The sequence below is a fragment of the Pongo abelii genome, chromosome 15 (genome assembly GCF_028885655.2).
Source record: "Pongo abelii isolate AG06213 chromosome 15, NHGRI_mPonAbe1-v2.0_pri, whole genome shotgun sequence".
Taxonomy (NCBI): domain Eukaryota; kingdom Metazoa; phylum Chordata; class Mammalia; order Primates; family Hominidae; genus Pongo; species Pongo abelii.
The window spans coordinates 69,877,592-69,900,258 of record NC_072000.2 but is presented as its reverse complement, the minus strand read 5'-3'; the positions used below and the strand labels follow the sequence as shown (position 1 = coordinate 69,900,258).

The following is a 22,667-nucleotide window of genomic DNA, read 5'->3' as shown; positions in this document are numbered from 1 at the left end:
GGATACAGAAAGTCTTCTCAGCACCACTCTTTCTTCATATGAATTGCTTCTCTGGACCCAAGGTCTGAATACACTGAGGTTGACATTATGCATAAAACCAAACAAAGTAATAGAACAATATTCTCCTCAAGCCTAGACAGAATTCTACCATCATGAAGTGACAGAGATCCTGATTTGTAGGTCAAAATTAGAGTTATGAGGATCCAAAATTCTAAAGTACAACTTCAAAAAGGAAAAAAAGAGTAAAGCAAAAAATTTTCTTTCTATTCCAGAATGAGCCTAATGGTATTACTAAGGAGGGTTGGGAGAAGAAAAGCAAAACTGAGTACAACCCTGTAAGTCTCAGTGCCTACCTACATATGAGGTTGGTAAACATTTAGACATGTGTATATTTATTTAATTTTAGAATCTTGTGACTAGAACAGTGGTTCTCAACCAGGGCAATTTTGCTCCACAGGGGCATCTGGCAATGTCTGGAGACATTTTTGGTTGTCATAATTTGAAGTGAGGGTCTTACTGGCCAGGGATGCTGCTAAATATCCTACATGCACAATATGGCTCCTCACAACAAAGAATTATCTGGTCTAAAATAGTGCCTTGGTTGAGAAACCTGGACTAGAGGAGTTGACTTCAGGTAGGCCTAAAATCCAAGCCTACAGAGAAGGTGGCATACCTGGGGAAGTGACTCTTGATTCACTCATTCTAACAATAAGCATCGAGAATGTTTGGAGGTTGTTACCAGTTGCATGTACCTGTTATCAGGCAGATGCATAGTCAGACTCTCAAAAACAGTTGGAAGGAACCAAGTAGTTATAAACCTTGCCCCTCTCTTGCGATAACGATGGAAATGAGAGTTTCTTAAAGATAGGATCCACACCCCAATTAGGGAGAAACATAAATAGTGGATGCCTTCATGGGAACTTGAAGACATTTTTCCTTCTGATTAAGATTGCTGCTATGTGTTCTGTGCAGCTATCTTTGGGCAGTAAGTTGTATTCTTATTCCATATTAAAGGAATCTGTAACCTTTGCCTGGCAAGGTATCTTTCCAAAAATCATATCGCCATCCCATCATGACAATGTGTATTGTCATATAATAAGAAAGTCTCCATTTCCTTTTACTCTCCGAAGTATACTCTTGTAAAAATGATGTGGCTTTCCTTTTTTTCACATTTTCTTTTCTCTGCTGCTTCTCAGAATTTAAGCATACATTTATCTTATACCAATTTATATGTTCTGGTAATTATTCTCTAGTTATTTCATGTGTGTATTTTGCTTATTAGATTCTGGACCAGGGCAAGAACTGTATCTTCAATCTCCTTTGAAATCTCCTCTGCACCTAGTATAATTTTGAGCGCATTTAACAGCTGGTTGAATGAACTAACCAATAATATGTGCATAAATGAGAGAACAGAATAAAATCCACAATAAATATTGTTATCCTGATATTCCACAGGGTATATAAAGCTGGTTGGACCCTCATAAAAACACATATACCAAACCCATAAAATATAATCATCTGCAACAATTAAATTCAAACAATGACTGTGATATTATATTGCTTAAATTTAACACATAGTTTCTCACTTGGTAGAAATGTAATAGAACTTGAAACGGAATTACATTTACTCTCTTTTCTATAAAGCAATCAACTGAGGCAAAATTTAGGGCATTTAAGCCTCTCAGTATCAGTGCGCTGATGTGTAGAAATGGATGGATTCTGGTTACATAGTGACTATATGCAAAATTAGAAAGTATTAAGTAAGCTTAATTACTTGTTGTTTCTGTTAAATGCTGTGAACAAGCCAAGTACTTTAAACAACTCCAGTAACTGGCTTCAGTGGAGATGTAGTCAACCATTACTTGCAAACAACTAAATATTCAGTGCATGTGAATGGCTATTTTATGGGATCTTTCCATTCCTTCACAAAAGGGATCATTACTGAGTATCAGAAAAATTGCACCTGAGTCACAATAATGAACATTAACAACACACAGACACACAAATAATTTTTCTGACTCCTATACAACCAAAAAGTACTGGTTATTTTAAAATGCCCTACTGACACTTACCTGGGATGAAAAAGTACACACTAGGAAGTCTGCCTGAGAGAGAAAATGTATATCCAGGATCACTCCACGAAGTGAATTTTCTGTGTATCGATTGTGCAGTCCAGCTGACCAGGAAATAGAGTTATCACTAATAAATTCATAATTGGGGTACCTGAAAAAATAAATTAATTTACAGATGGTCATAGATATCACTGTATCCTATCAGAAGGCAGACTTTCTTCTTTGACTAAGAGCTTCTAACAGAAAGGAGACCTTTAATTATGGCATTTAATACTGTAGTTGATGAGACATATTTGAAGTCCATCAGTGGGGCAGAAACCATTCTGGAATGCCCTGTATATTAAATTTTATTGGCATATCATATAAAACACACATGCACACATCAAAATGTCCTTTATCAATTCATGAAATAGCTGAAAATTGAAGTCTCCTTTTTCTTTTTGTAATGAGTGACTTTTAAGAGTTTATTCAAACTGCTTTCATATTTAGTCACTGAGCTTTTCCTTTAGAATATAAATACTGTGATAAAACCTCACTTAAATTTTTAATTTAGAATTTTTGATAGTTCAGATTTGGGTTAGACTTTGTAAATGTCTTATTCATTGACATTACAAGTTAATAATAAAAAGAAGTTAAGAGATGAATATTTTAAAAACTTGTGAGAACCAACAGTCTCCCTTAACCTGCATCCTTCTTGAAGAACCATCTACTCTTACCTAATAACAGTAATAGAAAGCCCATTCTAATATTTATGGAAGCAAATTCCATAGATGTCCACCAAGTAATATTTTGGTAGTCTTGCTAGAGATAGAGTGTGTGTTTAAAAGTATTCATACAGGATGTCTTTTGAAAAGAATCTGGAATATAATAGAGGAGGAATAAATATTTGCTGAAGGAATAATAGTTCCTATATAGAAACCCTGAAGCATCAAGAGTCAGTTTACATGTTTGTCTTCCAAACAGTATTCCAAAAAAGGTTAGGACCATGACTTATTTTTCTTTGCATCACAGCATCTAGCACTCCACACAATGCTGTGTGAATAAATACATGAACAAGTGAGTGCTACCTATGCCTGGGACTTTCCCTAATCCCCTAAGAGCTGTTTCAGTTTCTCTCATTTCATGGCCACCAAGGAGCTTTCCCTCATTGCCTCTGTAATAATGATTGTAAAGGCAAAGTCTCTGAGCACTGTTTCAGACTGCTATTCAGTGTTCAAATCCATTTGGCCTCATTATTTTTGACAGTTTGCCCTCTTCAGCTCAAAATCAAGGAGATGAAGAAAATGTCACATTTGTTCGGAAAAGAAAACAACCAGAAATAGTTTTAATGTGATTCTTGGGAAGCTGCATACCCAGGCATGGAGCAGAAACAACAACAAAGAAATACGAAATGCTAGAGAAAAAGAAAGGGGGGAACTGATAAAACCAGCATAGGTTTTATCCTCGAATAAAGACCAACTTTGTCAGCATGATTTGGATGCTCAGCGAAACAAAGGAGTGATCAATTTACCAAGAAGTAACACTAACATTAATGGCCTTCCTTACTAAAAGAGCTCTCTCTGGAACCAAATCAAAAGGGTACCTAAGGCTGGGTGTGGTGGTTCATCCCTATAATCCCAGCACTTTGGAAGGCTGAGGCAGGTAGACTGCTGGAGCTCAGGAGTTCGAGACCAGCCTGGGCAACACAGTGAAACCCCACCATTATTTTAAAAAAAAAAAGGTACCTAAGTTCCTCAGGCCCATGTCTACATGCAAAAGAGTTCTCAGGCCTATCTCTATGGCTTCATAAAGGACACCTAAGTGTAAAACAAAACAAAACACACACAAACAAAACAAAGTAAATAATGGAAGAAGGAAATTTTACACCTTTCATAACGAGCATGAAACTTTTTGCACAAACATGCTTCTTGTCTTTTGCCCTCAAGTATGTCAGTGGAGGAATTCTTCTACCTTGAGGTTTCAGATACTGGGAATGATAATTTTTTTTCTTTTTCCACTTTATAAAAATTTATTTTTATATCACCCACAAAGGACTAGCTTGCAGTTATAAACTAATATCTGGTGTTCTTTTCTGAAGTTCTTCTCTCGACTGAGGGAGATACTTCTCTTTGTGACTTCACTGTACCTGGTACATAAACTCCTTCAGGAGACGTATCTAAATTTACTGTAATATGTGTTATATGTATATCGCCTACCTGTTGGTTACTCCCTGAGATAAGGAGCCACACATTATATTTTGCCTTTGTATTCCTAGTGCTCTGTGCTGTGTCCAGCATATTATAGGAGTTCAATAAAATAGTGAACAAATACGCCACTCATTGCTGATTCTTTGTTTCACACGGCAACCAAATACTTTACAAAAAACTTTTAACAAATTGTTCTTGTCTCTATTCATTTCAACGTACCTACTTTTAGAAAGAACTCATCCAGCATTTTAAAAATAAAGAATAAACTTAATTTGTAAATATTTTACCTGGGAAATTTTTAAAGGCTTGTTTTTCTTCCTATTTTAACCCCATCCCTAATCTCCACAATCTTAGAATGCAATATTGGATAGCCAACTTTAATAGTTCTTATTTCTTTGACTGTCAATGATTCTGTGATTCAAACACTGTAATACTGAACTACTTAAGAGATCGCCACAATAGCAATGGCTGCCACAGTCACTGGGATGCTGGTGGTAAAATCTTGTGGATGAACTCAATTTTTTTTTTGAGACTGAGTCTCGCTCTGTCACCCAGGCTGGAGTGCAGTGGCACGATCTTGGCTCACTGCAACCTCCGCCTCCCGAGTTCACATCATTCTCCTGCCTCGGCCTCCTGAGTAGCTGGGACCACAGGCACCCACCACTATGCACAGCTAATTTTTTGTATTTTTAGTAGAGACAGGGTTTTACCATGTTAGCCAGGATGGTCTCAATCTCCTGACCTAGTGATCCGCCCACCTCGGCCTCCCAAAGTGCTGGGATTACAGGCGTGAGCCACTGCGTCCGGTTGGACTCAATCTTAACACGGAGAAATCTGAAGTGTAATACCAAGCTACAAAGCATTAACCAATCATCTTCACACAGAAGCTATGTGTATAAAGCTAATTTTAACCCCTTTTCAAAGAATGAGCAACACAGAAAATAGATTCTCCTCTGACTATGTGAACACTATACATCATTTAAGTTTAATTTTTCATCTCTTCACCCTCTTGAAGCAGAAAAGTCTTACAATGATTACCTTGGACACTATATACTTTGATAATAGATTAATTCATGCTTTTGGTCTTTTAAAACAACGGCAGAGATTTTTATGATTTGCTTAGGTATCAAAACCAATCCTGAGTGGTTTAAAGCAGAATTAAATCAGAGTAGAAAAACATTTAAGTAAAAGAGTAAAGAAAAAAAACCCATCAGTTAAATCCCCAAGAAATGACTCAAGTCGAAAATAAAAATAAAAGGATTTACAAAGAGAAAAAATTATGCATAAAAGGCTACTACTATATTTATAACAGAATATGGAGAAAATTGCTGCCTGGACTACCACTGGCAGGGGAGTTATAGCTGTTGGCTACAAGGAGGAAATTCTGGTTTTACTATTCTTGCAGTCCAAGGAGATGCTGCCAACTGTACTATAAGGGTTGTTTGGTATAAAACTGTCATGCTGTGCTATGGATCAAAGCTGTAAAATGTTTATATCTAGCCAAGTGAGTCCCAGTTACTCAGGTGGCTGAGGTAGGAGGATCATTGAGCCCAGGAGGTCAAGGCTACAGTGAGCTGAGATTGTGCTACTGCACTCCAGCCTGGACCCTGTATTTAAAAAAAAAAAAAAAAAGGTTTATATGCTTGCATCTAAATACTTCCAAGTCCAGAAATCTAGCCTAAGGAAATAATGTGGATAATTTTAGGCATACGTCATAGCATTACTTATAAGAACGAAACATTGGAAATAATCTGACTGCCTAATATTAGAAGAATGGTTGGTCAAATAAGCAATGGCATATCTGTACAGTGTATATGTATGTAGTCATTAAAAAAGATGTTTAGGCTGGGCATGGTGGCTCACGTCAGTAATCCCGGCACTTTGGAGGACAAGGCGGGAGGACTGCTTGAGCCCAGGAGTTCAAGACCAGCCTGAGCAACATGTGATCCCGTCTCTACCCACAAAAAATTAGCTGGGCATGATGACGCATGCCAATGGTCCCAGCTACTCAGGAAGGAGGATCTCTTGAGCCCAGGAGGTTGAGGCTGCAGTGAGCCATGCTTGCACCAATGCATTCCAGCCTGGGTGACAAAGCAAAAAAAAAAAAAAAAAAAAGATGTTTACAATGACTATTTTAGCAACCTGGGGGAATGGATCTATTGCGTATTAAGTGAAAAGGGTTTAGATTACATAGAATTCGATCAACTACAGTCATGCTCCAGTTAACAACGAGGATATGTTCTGAGAAATACATCATTAGGCAATGTTATCATCATGCAAACATCATAGAGTGTATTTACAAAAACCTGGATGGCATAGCCAACTACCACACCTAGGCTATACATATATACCCACCTAGGCTATATGGAATAGCTTATTGCTCCCAGGCTACAAACCTGTACAGCAAGCTATTGTATTGAATATTGTATTGTATTGAATACCACTGTAACACAATGGTAACTATTTGTGTATCTAAACATAGAAAAGGTACAGTAAAAGTACAGTTTTATAATCTATGGGACTACCATCATACAGGTGTTTCATCACTGACTGAAATGTTATGTGGTACATGACTGTATTAGAAAATGAGACTACATAAATGGGATTGAGGATAATACTTTTTCCTTGATTCGGTAATGATATGGTTTGGCTGGGTCCCCAAACCTTTCCTGTGCTGTTCTCATGATAGTGAATAAGTCTCATGAGATTCGATGGTTTCAAAAACAGGAGTTTCCCTGCACAAGCTCTCTTCTCTTGTCTGCCACCACATAAGTCACGCTTTTCACCTTCCATCATGATTGTGAGGCCACCCCAGCTATGTGGAACTGTAAGTCCATTAAACCTCTTTCTTTTGTAAATTGCCCAGTCTTGAGTATGTCTTTATTAGCAGTGTCAAAATGGACTAATACAGTAAATTGGTATAAGAAGTGGAGTGCTGCTGAAAAGATACCCGAAAATGTGGAAGTGACTTTGGAATTGGGTAACAGGCAGAGGGTGGAACAGTTTGGAGGGCTCAGAAGAAGACAGGAAAATGTGGGAAAGTCTGGAACCTCCTAGAGACTTGTTGAATGGCTTTGCCCAAAATGCTGACAGTGATATGGACAATAAAGTATGGGCTGAGGTGGTCTCAGATGGAGATGAGGAACTTGTTGGGAACTAGAGCAAAGGTGACTCTTGTTATGTTTTAGCAAAGAGACTGGCAGCATTTTGCCTCTGTCCTAGAGATTTGTGGACCTTTGAACTTGAGAGAGATGATTTAGGGTATCTGGCAGAAGAAATTTCTAAGCAGCAAAGATTTCAAGAGGTGACTTGGGTGCTGCTGAAGGCATTCAGTTTTATAAGGGGAGCAGAGCATAAAAGTTTGGAAAATTTGCAGCCTGACCATGTGACAGAAAAGAAAATCCCATTTTCTGAGGAGAAATTCAAGCCAGCTGCAGAAACTTGCGTAAAGTCATGAAGAGCCGAGTGTTAATCACCAATACAATGGGGAAAATGTCTCCACTGCATGTCAGAGACCTTTGCGGCAGCCCCTCACATCAGAGGCCCAGAGGTTTAGGAGGAAAAAATGATATTGTGGGCCGGGTCCAGGGTCCCTCTGCTGTGTTCAGTCTAGGGACTTGGTGCCCTGTGTCGTAGCTGCTTCCGTCATGACAAAAAGGGGCTAAAGTATACAGCTCAGACTATTGCTTCAGAGTGTGGAAGCCCCAAGCCTTGGCAGCTTCCATGTGGTGTTGGGCCTGTGAGTGCATAGAAGTCAGGAACTGAGGTTTGGGAACCTCTGCCTGGATTTCAGAGGATGTATAAAAACACCTGGATGCCCAGGCAGAAGTTTGCTGCAGGAATGGGGCTCTCATGGAGAAGCTCTGCTAAGGCAGTGCAGAAGCGAAATGTGGGGTCAGAGCCCCCACACAGAGTCCCTACTGGGGCAGCACCAAGTGGAGCTGTTAGAAGAGGGCCACCATCCTCCAGACTCCAGAATGGTACATCCACCAACAGCTTGCACCATGCACCTGGAAAAGCCACAGACACTTAATGACAGCCCATGAAAGCAGCCAGGAGGGGGGCTATACACTGCAAAGCCATAGGGGTGGAGCTGCCCAAGGCCAAGGGAGCTCACCTCTTGCATCAGTGTGACCTGGCTGTGAGGCGTGGAGTCCAAGGAGATCATTTTGAAGCTTTAAGATTCAACTGCCTCACTGGATTTCGGACTTGCATGGGGCCTGTAGCCCCTTTGTTTTGGCCAATTTCTGTCATTTGGAATGGCTGTATTTATCCAATGCCTGTACCCCCACTGTATCTAGGAAGCAACTAACTTGCTTTTGATTTTATAGGCTCATAGGTGGAAGGGACTTGCCTTGTCTTGGATGAGACTTTGGACTGTGGACTTTTGAGTTAATGCTTAAATGAGTTAAGACTCCGGGAGACTGTTGGGAAAGTATGACTGGTTTTGAAATGTGAGGACATGAGATTTGGGAGTGGCCAGGGGTGGAATGATACGGTTTGGCTGTGTCTCCACCCAAATCTCATCTTGAAGTCTCAGGTGTTGTGGGAAGGACCCAGTGGAAGGTAATTGAATCATGGGGGCAAATCTTTCCCCTGGTGTTCTCGTGATAGTGAATAGTCTCACAAGATCTAATGGTTTGAAAAATGGGAGTTTCCCTGCACAAGCTCTCTTCTCTTGTCTACTGTCATGTGAGACATGCCTTTCACCTTCTACCAAGATTGTGAGCCCCACCAGGGATGTGGAACTGTAAGTCTATTAAACCTCTTACTTTTGTAAATTGCCCAGTCTGGGGTATGTCTATCAGCAGTGTGAAAATGAATAGGGTATTTACCAACTTGCATATTTTTAAGTGAGCATGAATTAATTTGCTCATCAAGAAAACCAGGAAAAAAGCTTGTGATGCATTCAAGAACAAGTGAAAGAGTAGACAAAATTAGTATCTTTTTCTTCAACCAAGCTACAAATTCAGTTTGGTGTTTTAAATTGAAGAAACATGGTAAACTATACATTTTTTTTATTGTGTTTTGTGCCCAAATGTTCATTTAATCCCTCTTACATTAACTCATTCTTATACTTGGATGATGAATTATTTGGCCTTTGTTTACATATATACACATTTCAGTGTGTATGTGTGTGCACGTGTGCACGCATGTATATGGTAGTGTGTGTATATGCTCAAGAGAGGGAGCCTTGAATAAAAAAGGCAATTTACTTGAGGTTCATTTGGATTCTTCAGAGGTAGAAAGAGGATTTAAATTATTATCTAATGACTTAGATTAATACCTGCATTATAGTCCTCATTCTAAAGTTATTTATTTTCCTTATCCCCATTTGGAACATGGGGGACAACAAATACATTAATTAAATAGCCAAAAAGCTTAAATGATTAAGTGTTAATGTTTTCAAACTGATGGGATTGAAATTAACACCATTTAATATTTACTGGGCGTTTAACTACAGCTAGGTATTATGTCCAAAGTACTTATAATCTAGTGAAGGAGACAGAAGTAAGCAAGTGCTAAACACTACAACAGAGGACTGTACAGAGTGGGGAACACAGGCCAGTCAAGGGTTCAGGGATGACTTCTGGAGAAGATAGTATCTGAGCAGAACTAAGACTAGAATTTTCTTCTCCTTAATTTCCTACTTTTACATACATTTAATACATCCTTCATTTATTGATAGTAAATAAAGACTAACTCCAGGTTTACTCAGATCCTATAAGAAGTATCCAATTAGGATTTGTGCTTTATCTATGTGTTTTCATAATACCCCATGTTAACCCTATAATAGTGTTACTCACACTGTGGGCTAATTGTTTATTCCCCTATTAGATTTGGGAATTCCTTGACAGCAGGGAGTATCTTATCATGAAATCCCCAGCACCCAGCACAGTGCCTGAAATACAGGCAAGCTCAAAAGATAATTGTTACTGTTCCATACACAGTAGTAGTCTTTATTCCTCAACTTACAAAACTTACTTTTTGATTCCTTACCTTTCTTTAGTATAACTTTCAAATTCCAGAAATTATTATAAGACAAAACTCTACATATGTGTTCAGTTGCCTGTAACTGTTAATGAAGACAGTGAAATCAAAACGATAAGCACCTGGTTTTATTGCTAACAGTCTGTATAGCTGGCTAGTGTTATTGACTGAATGTTTACATTCGCACAAATTCCTATGTTGAATCCCTAACCCCAATGTGATGGTGTTTGGAAATAGGACCACTGAGAAATAATTAGGCTTAGATGAGGTCATGAGAATGGCGCCCTCATGATGAGATTAGTGTCCTTATATGTAGAGACATCAGAACACTTCCTCTCCTGTTCCCTGCACACACAAAGAAGAGGTCACAAGAGCACAGAGTGAAATAGTGGCTGCTTACAAGCCAAGAGAAAATGAAATCTACCTTGCTAGCATCTTGATCTTGAACTTCCCAGTCTCAGACCTGGGAGAAATAAATTTCTGTAATTTAAGCCACTCAGTCTATGTTATTTTGTTATGGCAGCTCCAACAGACTAGTGAAGATTTCAGTACTAAGAAGTAGGGTGATACTTTTAATGATGATAATGATTATTGCTGGTCACAATGCATAAGTCAGTGGTCCAGTTCATTTTAGACTTCTTATAACACATTATTGGATATGGCTAATAAAAACGCTTTGATTAGACTGACAGTTACACAAGTACATAGTCAATTGAATTTTTAAAACCCTAATAATTAGCAATAATAATATACAAAAATCACAAGTCATGGGAAGTAAGAATTCTTTTAAACTGAAAGAGACACCCCCACTCTAGAATCACAAGTTGGTCTAACTTACTTTGTTTTTGCCTCCTTTAATAAAGAAGGGTCATCTGTGGCCAAATACACTCTCTTTTTGTCCACTTGCATTCTGCGTGCAAGAAGCTGAAAATGTTCTTCAACATGCACCATGTACTCTTCAATGGGATGGAAGGCAGCTTCTGTTCCCACTTTGTCTGTGCGTCTGACATGGACTCTGGGGGAGAAATTCAGATTCTACTGGTAATGTACTGACACTGGGTGCTTTGAGGGTACTCAATTTATACCCCTACTTATGGTGGCATTATAGGCATTTTTAACTGATTTTTCTTTCATTTTCACCATTAGAAAAAGTAAAACACATAGTATTTTAAAAACTCAAAAATACATATTCTAAATATATTTGCAGGCTAAACAATACAAGCGGAATTAGAAAGTAAGTAAAGCCTTTGAAGAATGATTTCTTATAGAGAAAATAATTCACATCTTAGGAATAAATGGGAAATTTCAGAGTTGCATTTCATACTAGGCAGCAATTAGCTGTCTGGAAAAAAACCGAATATAACTTAAGATTTTTGTTACCAGGATGATACCAGGATTCACAGTTGTTACTAAAGAACATTAGAGATATTATTTGTAAAGTTCTAATACCAAGGGTTTTCCTCTTTATTTTACCCTGTAGAGTCACCATAACTGCCAGCTTGTAGAATTCAAAAGTTGTCCCAGGAAAACACAGACCTGGATAAACTTTTACAGCACCGTTAAGACCGGCAAACCTTTTAAGGGTTTTTACTATTTTAGGTAAATGAAACTGATTCCAGCCCTTCTGTTGTGGGCATAATGAATTTCCTTTCTCTGTTTTTCACCATATCAAACGACAGCAGATATTAATTTCGTCTGTCATATTTAAGAAAAGCCCCAAAATTGTAAAATTGGGGACACAGATTCACACTGCCCTGTACTGAATAAGGCACTGACTTCCACAGTATTCTCCTCTCTCCTCCCATCTTAGTGTTTCCAAAGTAAATTTTTTTTTTAAGACAAGTTCTTGCTCTGTTGCACACGTTGGAGTGCAGTGGCGTGATTATGGCTCACTCCAATCTCTGCCTCCCGGGCTCAAGTGATCCTCCCACCTCAGCCTCCCGAACAGCTGGTACTACAGGCATGTGTCACCACGCCTGGCTAATTTTTGCTTTTTTTTTTTTTTTTTTTGCATTGATGGGGTTTCAACCATGTTGCCTATGTTGAGTTTTCTCAAACTTCTGGGCTCAAGTGATCCACCTGCCTCAGGCTCCCAGTGTTGTGATTACAGGCATGAGCCACTATGCCTGGCTCCAAAGTAATATTAATGGAAATAAAAATAACAGTTAATTTTCATAAATTAAAACACCTTCCTTAAATCTTGCCTTGCCTTCCCCTCCTCCCAAATTACTAAATCACTATTCACATGTAGAAAAAGGTAGATTTATATGCCTTTAGGTCACAGTATACGGATATGCCTTAGGCCAAGCTTAAGACCAGTTTTTTATTTTGAATCTGGAGTGAAGGTTTGATTTCACTAGAGTTACTCTGCCATCTTCATGGCTATTCTTTGCTTTGCATTCCAGACTATAACCCAGATGTGGATACAATCATATGAACATCTATTCTATCATCTTTTCCTTCCCACATCCTTCATAATCACTCTTTCTCTGGGGAAATTGGAATTGTTCAGTGGGCTCTACAGAGATGAAGTGGGCAGAATGAATGATTCCACTGAATTTCAATCAAAAGTTACATGAGAAGAAATATGATTTGATATTCTGACTTCACATATACCTTCTTTAGGTCTAACACTTAGAATGGGGTCAATAACTCCTCTACATATGAAGACTAAGACACAAGGAAAGATGTGGGGTGCGAAATATGAAAATAAAAATAAAAAGAAGCTGGACATGGTGATACATGCCTTTAGACCCAGCTATTATACTTGGGAGGCTGAGGTAGGAGGATCACTTGAGCTTAGGGTGGTCAAGGCTGCAGTGAGTCCTACACTTCAGCCTGGGTGACAGAGTGAGACCCTATCTCAAAAATAACAACAACAAAAGCCAAAAGAGAGCTGTGATAAGAGGAGAAAGAAGCAAAGGAAGATGAGAAATGGAGACAGTAATAGAGCACTACTAAGCAACTTTCTTAGCTGTTCTAAGTAAACAACAAAAAAAGAATAGTCTCCATGTGCCCTTAGGATAGCTCTAGAACCTCTGTTATTTGGTGGGACTATAAAAATTAAACTATATATTGTAAAATTCACAATATATTGTAAAGATACATAACCCTAACTACTACATATCACAGTTTGAGGAAAAAAATCAGATTCTTACCCAATAACTGGATGTTTGAAGCCAAGCTTCCTGGTGGCTTCTTCTATTTCTTTTTCTAGCCAAGGCTGCGGGCGGATCAAGTATTTGACAAACTGAGACACCCACCACACTGCAGGGTCACCATGCACTCGTACAAGTCGATCTGCAAGGTCTTCTGGTACAGCCAAGGGTAAATATGGAGGACGGGGATGAAGACTGTCTACAATGGGAAGCTCGACCACTTGAACATTTTTGTCCTTCACTTCACCTGACAATATCAAAACATATAATCATTACCACATGGTATTCCTTATACATCTACTATTCAACAAGAACTTATTCTGAGTGCTTTCATCCTCATAGCAACTCTAAAGAAGTATAATCTTCACTTTACAAAGGAAGTTAAATAACTTGCTCAAAATACCAGAGCAAAAGTGACGGAGGTGAATTTCACATGCAGGTTAGTCTATCTCTCAAGTCTCTGGTCTTTTCTAAAAGTTTCTATCATAACATGCTGTCATACCAACACCTCATGGTATCCAGAACTCAAAGTATCTAATCAAAGAATGACAGTAGACACAGCCAGCTAGCGAAGTTCTATTTTTTGTTGTTGTTATGGAATTAGAAAATAAAGTGTTCTCAAAACTTCTAGCTTTTCATTACAGCAAATTGCTCTTGCATTACTTTCATGACAGAACACAATGACTCTGGAAACACCTGAAGATTATAATTATAAGCCAATCATCTACATCTTTTAAAGAAAAAAATTAGATAATTCTAAAGTCTTTTTTTTTTTTTTAATCTATTGGAGGGAGATGAAGCAAGATGGCTGAATAGAAGCCTCAACCAATCGCTGCCCCCACCACAGGAACACCAAATTTAACAACTATCTACACAAAAAAGCACCTTCACAAGAACCAAAAATCAGGTGAGTGATCATAGTACCTGATTTTAACTCCATACTGCTGAAAGAGGGACTGAAGAGAGTAGGAAAGACAGTTTTCGATTGTCTATGCCACCCCTTCCCCACCCCCATGCAGTGGCCGTGTGGTGCAAAGAATCTGTGTGCTTGGGGGAGGGGGAGCGCAGTGATTGTGGGACTTTGCACTGGAACTCAGTGTTACCATGTCACAGCAGAAAGCAACACCAGGCCAACTGGCAAGCAACACCCAGGCCATTAGCAAAGAACTCAGCCAATGCCCATGGAGGGAGAACTTAGATGTGCCCTTGGCCTAGCCAGAGGGGAAATGTCCATCCCAGCAGTTGGAGCATGAGTTTCAACAAGCCTCACCACTATAGGCTGAAGTGTCCTGGGGCCCTAAATAAACTTGAAAGGCAGTCTAGGCCACAAGAACTGTAATTTCTAGGCAAGTTTTAGTGCTGTGCTGGGTTCGAGAGTCATTGGACCTAGGGGGCACGTAACCTAGTGAGCCACCAGCTGAGATGGCTAAGGGCAGTGCTTATGCCACCCTTTCCCTAATCTAAGGCAGCGCAGTTCACAGCTCCAAAAGAGACTCCTTCCTTCCACTTGAGCAGTGGAGAGGGAAGAGTAAAGAGGACTCTATCTTGCAACTTGGATAACAGCTCAGCCACAGTGGAACAGAGCACCAAGTGGGCTCTTGGGGTCCCTGATCGCCTTGGCTCTTGTATGGCATTCCTGGACCTGCCTGAGCCAGAGGGGAGCCCAATGCCCTGAAGGGTGAGTCCCCGGCCTGGCAGCATTCACCACAAGCTGACTGAAGAGCCCTTGGGCCTTAAGTGAACATTAACAGTAGCCTGGCAATAATCCCTGTGGGCTTGTAGTGGTGGTGGCCATAGGGAGAGACTCTTTTGCCTATGAAAAGAGGAGTGAAAAGTGGAAAGCACTTTGTCTTATGGTTTGGGTGCCAGCTCAGCTGCAGGAGAACAGAGGACCAGGTAGGGTTCTAAGGTTTCCAACTCCAGATGCTGGCTCCCAGATGGCATCTCTGGACCTGCCTGGGGCCCAGGGGAACTCGCTGTCCTGAAGGGATGGATAAAAGCCTGACTGGCTTTGCCACCTGCTCATTGTAGAGCCCTAGAACTTTAAGCCAACACAGGAGGTAGCCAGGTAGTGGTTACACTGGGCCTTGGGTGAGATCCAGTGCTATGCTGGTTTCAGGTCTGACCTATTGCAGTTCCAGTAGTGGTAGCCACAGAAGTGCTTGTGTCACCACTCCCCCAGCTACAAGAGGCTTGGAGCACAGAATCAGAGACTCGTTTGTTTAGGACAAAGTAAGGGAAGAGAACAAGAGTCTCTGCTTGGTAATCCAGAGAATTCTTCTAGACCTTATCTAAGACCATCAAGGCAGTACCTCTGCAAGTCTATAAGAACCACAGCATTATTGGGCTTGGGGTGCCCCCTAATGTAGATATGGCTGCAATGACCAAAACTGGATCACAACACCCAATTCCCTTCAAATACCTGGAAAGCCTTCCCAAGACAGGTACAAAAAAGTCCAGATTGTGAAGACTACAATAAATACCTTCAATGCCCAGACACCAATGAACACCCACAAGCATCAAGACCATCTAGGAAAACATGGCCTTGAAAAACAAACTAAATAAGGCACCAGGGACCAAATCCTGAAGAAACAGTGATATGTGACCTTTCAGATAGAGAATTCAAAAGAGCTGTTTTGAGGAAATGCAAAGAAGTTCAAGATAACACAGAGAAGGAATTCAGAAACCTATCAGATAAAGTTAACAAAGAGGTTGAAACAATTAAAAGGAATCAAGCAGAAATTCTGGAGTTGAAAAATGCAACTGACATACTGAGTCTCTTAATAGAAGTCATTAAGCAGAAGAAAGAATTGGTAAGCTTAAAGACAGGCTATTTGAAAATACACTGTCAACAGAGACAAAAGAAAAAAAGAATGAAAAACAATGAAGTATGCCTATAAGACCTAAATAACAGTTTCAAAAGGGCAAATCTAACAGTTATTGGCCTTAAGGAGGAGGCAGAGAGAGATAGGAACAGAATGTTTATTCAAAGGGATAATAACAGAGAACATCCCAATTCTAGACAAAGATATCAATATTCAAGTACAAGAAAGTTATACATCAACCAGATTTAACCCAAAGAAGACTACCATTCAAGGCATTTAATAACCAAACTTCCAAAGGTCAAGGATAAAGAAAGGATCCTAAAAGCAGGAAAAGAAAAAATAAATAACATACCATGGAGCTCCAATATGTCTGACGGCAGACTCTTCCGTGGAAACATTACAGGCCAAAAGAGAGTGGTATGACATAAACTACTGAGGGAAAAAAAACTTTTACCCTAGAATAGTATATTCAGTGAAAACATCCTTCAAGCTTGAAGAAGAAATAAAGACTTTCCCAGACAAACAAAAGCTGAGAGATTTCATCAACATCAGACCTGTTCTACAAGAAATGCTAAGGGAAATCCTTCAATTTGAAAGAAAAAAGGTGTTAATGGGCAATTAAAAAATGATCTGAAGGTACAAAACTCACTGGTAATACTAAGTACACAAAAAACCACATAATATTATAACACTGTAATTGTGGTATGTAACCTTTTGATATCTTAAGTAAAAGACTAAAAGATGAACCGATCAAAAATAACTACGACAACTTTTCAAGACATACTTGGTACCATAAGATAGAAATAACAGAAAGTTAAAAAGTTGGGGGGACAGAGTATTTATTAGACTTCTTTGTGATTGCATGTTTGTTTACGCAATCGGTGCCAAATTGTCATCAGTTTAAAATAACGAGCTATAAGTTATTTGCAAGCCTCATGATAACCTCAAATCAAAAAACATACAATGAATACACAAAAAATAAAAAGCAAGAAATTAAAACATACCACCAGAGAAAATCACCTTCACTAAAAGGAAAATGGAAAGGAAGGAAAGAAGGAAGAGAAGACCACAAAACAAGCAGAAAACAAATAACAAAATGGCATGAGTAAGACCTTACTTATTATTAACACTAAATGTAAACAAACTGAATTCTCCAATCAAAAGACATAGAGTGGCTGAATAGATAAGAAACACAAATTCAATGATCTGTTACCTACAAGAAACATACTTCACCTATAAAGACACACAGACTAAAAATAAAGGGATGGAAAAATATATTTCACACCAATGAAAACCAAAAAAGAGCAGGAGCAGCTATACCTGTAATAGACAAAGTAGATTTCAAGAAAAAAAACTATAAAAAGGGACAAAGAAGGTCATTATATAATGATAAAGGGATCAGTTCATCAGGAGGATATAATAATTGTAAATATATATGCACTCAACATTGGAGCACCCAGATACATAAAGCAAATATTATTACAGCTAACGAGAGAGGTAGACCCCAAAATAATAATAGCTGGAGATTTCAACAAAAAAAATCAACAAAGATCAACAAAGAAACATCAGACTTAATCTGCATCACAAACCAAATGGACCTAATAAATACTTACAGAACATTTCATCCAATGGCTGCAGAATACACATTCTTCTCCTCAGCACATGGATAGTATTACAAGGACAGACCATAAATTAGGTCACAAAACAAGTCTGAAAACATTCACAAAATTGAAATACTATCAAGTGTTTTTTTTTTTTTTTTTTTTTTTTTTTTGAGAGAGGGTCTCATTCTTGCCCAGGCTGGAGTGCAGTGGTGTGACCTCAGCTCACTGCAACCTCTGCCTCCCAGGCTCAAGTGATCCTCCCACCTCAGCCTCCTGAGTAGCTAGGACCACAGGTATGTGCCACTGCACTCAGCTTCAAGTATCTTCTCAGACCACAATGAAATAAAACAAGAAATCAATAACAAGATAAATTTTGGAAACTATACAAACACATGGAAATTAAATAATATGTTTCTTAAATACCAGTGGATCAATGAAGAAATTAAGAAGGAAATTAAAAAAATTTATTGAAACAAATGATCACGGAAACATAACATACCAAAACCTATGGGATACAGTGAAAGCAGTACTGCCAGAGAAGTTTATAGCAGTGTCTACATCAAAAAAGTAGAAAAACTTCAAATAAATGATCTAATGATGCATCTTAAAGAACCAGAAAACTAGAGCAAATCAAACCCAAAATTAGTAAAAGAGAAGAATAAAGATCAGAGCAGAAATAAATGAAATTGAAACAATCATTCTTGACCAAATGGGATTTATCCCAGAGATGCAAGGATGGTTAGGCATATGCAAATCAATCAATGAGATATATCATATCAACAGAATGAAGAACAAAAGCCACATGATCATTTCAATTGATGCAGAAAAAGCATTTGATAAAATTCAATATCTCTTCATGATAAAAACCCTTAAAAAACCGAGTATAAAAGCAACATATCTCAACATAATAAAAGCCATATACATAGATCCACAGCTAATATCATACCGAGTGGGGAAAAGCTGAAAACCACTTCTCTAAGATCTGGAACACAACAAAGATGCTCTCTGTCACCACTGTTATTCAACACAGTACTGGAAGTTCTAGCTAGAGCAATCAGACAAGAGAAAGAAATAAAGGGGGTCCAAAATGGAAAGAAAGAAATCAAATTCTTGTTATTTGCACATGATATGACACTACATTTGGAAAAACCTAAAGATTCTATAAAAAAAAATTTAGAACTGATAAATTCAGTAAAGTTGCAGGATACAAAATCAACATAGAAAAATCAGTAGCATTTCTATATGTCAACAGCGAACAACCTGAAAAAGAAATCCAAAACATAATCCAATTTACAATAGTTACAAATAAAGTTAAATACCTAGGAATTAACTTAACCAAAGATGTGAAAGATCTCTACAATGAAAACTATAAAACACTGATGAAAGAAATGGAAGAGGAGACCAAAAAAAGGAAAGGTATTCCATGTTCATAGATTGGAAGAATCAATATTGTTAAAATGCCCATACTATCCAAAGCAATCTACAGATTCAATGTAATCCCTATGAAAATACCAATGACTTTTTCACAGAAATGGAAAAAAAAATCCTAAAACTTAAATGGGGATGTGGTGGCTTACGCCTATAATCCTAACACTTTGGAAGGCCAAACCGGGAGGATGGCTTGAGGTCAAGGGTTTGAGACCAACCTTGCAAAGACAATGAGACTCTGTGGCTACTAAATAAATAAATAAATAAATAAATAAATAAATAAATAAATAAATAAAATGTATATGGAACCACAAAAGACACAGGATAACCAAAGCTGTCCTAAGCAGAAAGCACAAAACCAGAGGAATCACATTACCTGACTTCAAATTATACTATGGAGCTACAGTAACCAAAACAGCATGGCATTAGCATAAAAACATGGAGCTATAGTAACCAAAACAGCATGGCTCTAGCATAGAAAAAGACACATAGACCAATGGAATGAAATTGAGAGCCCAGAAACAAATCTATACATTGACATTGACTCATTTTCAACAAAGGTGCCAAGAATATACACTGAGGAAAGGAAACTCTCTTTAATAAATGGTGCTGGGAAAACTGCATATCCATATGCTCGGGAATGAAACTAGGTCCCTATCTCTCACCATATACACAAATCAAATCAAAATGGATTAAAGACTTAAATCTAAGACCTCAAACTATGAAACTACTAAAAGAAAACATTGGGGAAGCTCTCCAGGACACTGGAACGGGTAAAGATTTCTTGAGTAATACCGCATAAACACAGGCAACCAAAGCAAAAATGGACAAATGGGACCGACTCAAGTCTGCACAACAAAGAAAACAATAAACAAAATGAAGAGACAACCCGTAGAATGGGAGAAAATATTTGCAAACTACCCATGTGACAAGGGATAAATAACCAGAACATAAAAGAAGCTCAAACAACTCTACAGGAAAAAATTAATAATCCAATCAAAAATGGGCAAAAGATCTGAATAGACATTTCTCAAAAGAAGATGTACAAATGGCAAACAGGTACATGAAGAGGTGCTCAGCATCAATGATCATCAAAAACTACAAGGCATCATTTAACCCCAGAAAAAATGGCAAAATTCAGGCAATAACAAATGCTGGCAAGTATGTGCAGAAAAGGGAACCCTCATACACTGTTGGTGGGAATGCAAATTAGTACAACCACTATGGAGAACAGTTTAGACATTCCTCAAAAAAACTAAAAATTGAGCTACCATATGATCCAGCAATCCCACTGCTGAGTATATATCCAAAAGAAAGGAAATCAGTATATCAAAGAGATACCTGAACTCTCATGTTTACTGCAGCACTGTTCACAATAGCCAAGATTTGAAAGCAACCTGAGTGTCCAGATGAATAAACAAAGAAAATATGGTAAATATACACAATGGAGTACTATTCAGCCATAAAAAAGAATGAGATCCTGTCATTTGCAACAACATGTATGGAACTGGAGGTCATTGTGTTAAATGAAGTAAGCCAGGCACAGAAAGACAAACTTGCCATGTTCTCACTTATTTGTGGGAGCTAAAAATTAACACAATTGAAATCTTGGAGATAGAGTGAAGAATGACAGTGACCAGAGGCTGGAAAAGGTAGTGGGAGGTGGGAGGTAAGGGGGGATGGTTAATGGGTACAAAAAGTTGATAAAATAAGACCTAGTATTTCACAGCACAGCAGGGTGACTACTGTGATAATTTAACTGTACATTTTAAAATAAGTAAAAGCGTATAATTGGATTGTTTGTAACATAAAGGATAAATGCTTGAGGTGATGGATACCCCATTTACCCTGATGTGATTATTATGCATTGTATGCCTGTATCAAAATATCTCATGTACCCCATATATATACCCACTACGTACCCACAAAATTTTTTCAAAAATTAAAAAGAAAAAACTATATTTTCACCAGGCGCAGTGACTCACGCCTGTAATCCCAGCACTTTGGGAGACTGAGGCAGGAGGATCACCTGATGTCAGAAGTTTGAGATCAGCCTGACCAACATGGAGAAACTCCATCTCTACTAAAAATACAAAAATTAGCCGGGTGTGGTGGTACATGCCTGTAATCCCAGCTACTCGGGAGGCTGAGGCAGGAGAATCGCTTGAACCCAGGAGGCAGAGGTTGCAGTGAGTCGACATCATGCCATTTGCACTCCAGACTGGGCAACAGAGCGAAACTTCGTCTCAAAAACGAAACCACCACCATCGCCATCACAACAAAAAAACTGTATTTTCAAATATGATAATAGAATGTGTATTGCTTTTTACCTTGAACTCTAAAGTTCAGAGACTAGATGCTAATTTTTACAGATTATGATTACTTTCAGAATTAAATTTCCATAAATCATGAATGTTACTGATGTTCTATCACCTTTATAATCCAATGATAAGTATAACCCAGAATGTGATAGCCAGCAACCCTAGAGTTTATTTTACATATTAAAGACCACATAGTAGTAACTACAAGACCCAAAGATACCAGAAATATTTCACTATCATAAAATGTACTGAGTTAAATTTTTTATAACAAAAAATATTAACCTGAACATACAAAATAACTCCAGTTAAGATGTCTCTGACTATAATGAATTAGAATAAAAATCACTGTACCATTAAAGAAATAATGTACTTGTAAAGAATAAACCTAGAATATGTTTAAAATGTATTCACCAGAACAAAACACAGTTTTCAAATTGTTTTCCTGTATATATGCAAAATGTTTTAAAATAAATGAAATGATCTAGGAATATAATATAGTCAATCAAGCCAACTACATGGTTATTAGAAAGTCAGTTTGGCTAATAACTTCTTCATATTCTCTCCCTCTGATATGTAAAACTCATTTTAGGATTCTTAGAACAAAATCTTTGAAACATGACATTTGTTGCCTGAATAAATGGCAGTAAAATAATTCACCATCAGTACTGCAGTTCATCTAGGGTGCCAGTTAAGAGCTGGGCACCTTTATCAGACAAGAAACTATAATTAAGAGTATAAGAGTAAATAATTAGCTGCATTTTAAATTAAGCTGTAATAGTCTCCCCTAATGTAAGGAAAACTGGGATGCTTTCCTTGAGGTGAAGATGATCAGAAATATAGTACACGCTGTAAGAAAAAGAAGAATGAAAGAGCAAGAAGGAGAATTTTTTTGTTATAAAAAAGACAGAAAGGAAGGAAAACCCTAGTCTCTTACATATGACCATAAATTCAGCTTCCTATAAGCAAAAGCAAAATTAGTAGGGCTGCCTTCCTTTTCCAACTTCTTCCTAACAAGGTTATTCTAAATGTTCAGTGTAACTAGCTCCAAATTTTACTTATATGAAAGTGTTATCCTCTGATTA

The 22,667-nt window shown here is 38.1% G+C and overlaps 1 protein-coding gene across 2 annotated transcripts in view; it reads right to left on the bottom strand.

The window, feature by feature from the left end:
- FUT8 (fucosyltransferase 8) overlaps positions 1-22,667 on the bottom strand; it is a 287,886-nt gene that overhangs the window by 7,658 nt on the left and 257,561 nt on the right. For both annotated transcript variants that reach the window (XM_054530226.2, XM_054530227.2), the window contains exons 7-9: positions 13,408-13,654; positions 11,088-11,264; positions 2,073-2,223 (exon numbers count right to left, since the gene is read on the bottom strand). In XM_054530226.2, coding sequence (XP_054386201.1) covers positions 2,073-2,223; positions 11,088-11,264; positions 13,408-13,654 — 575 coding nt within the window. The remainder of the gene's footprint in view (positions 1-2,072; positions 2,224-11,087; positions 11,265-13,407; positions 13,655-22,667) is intronic.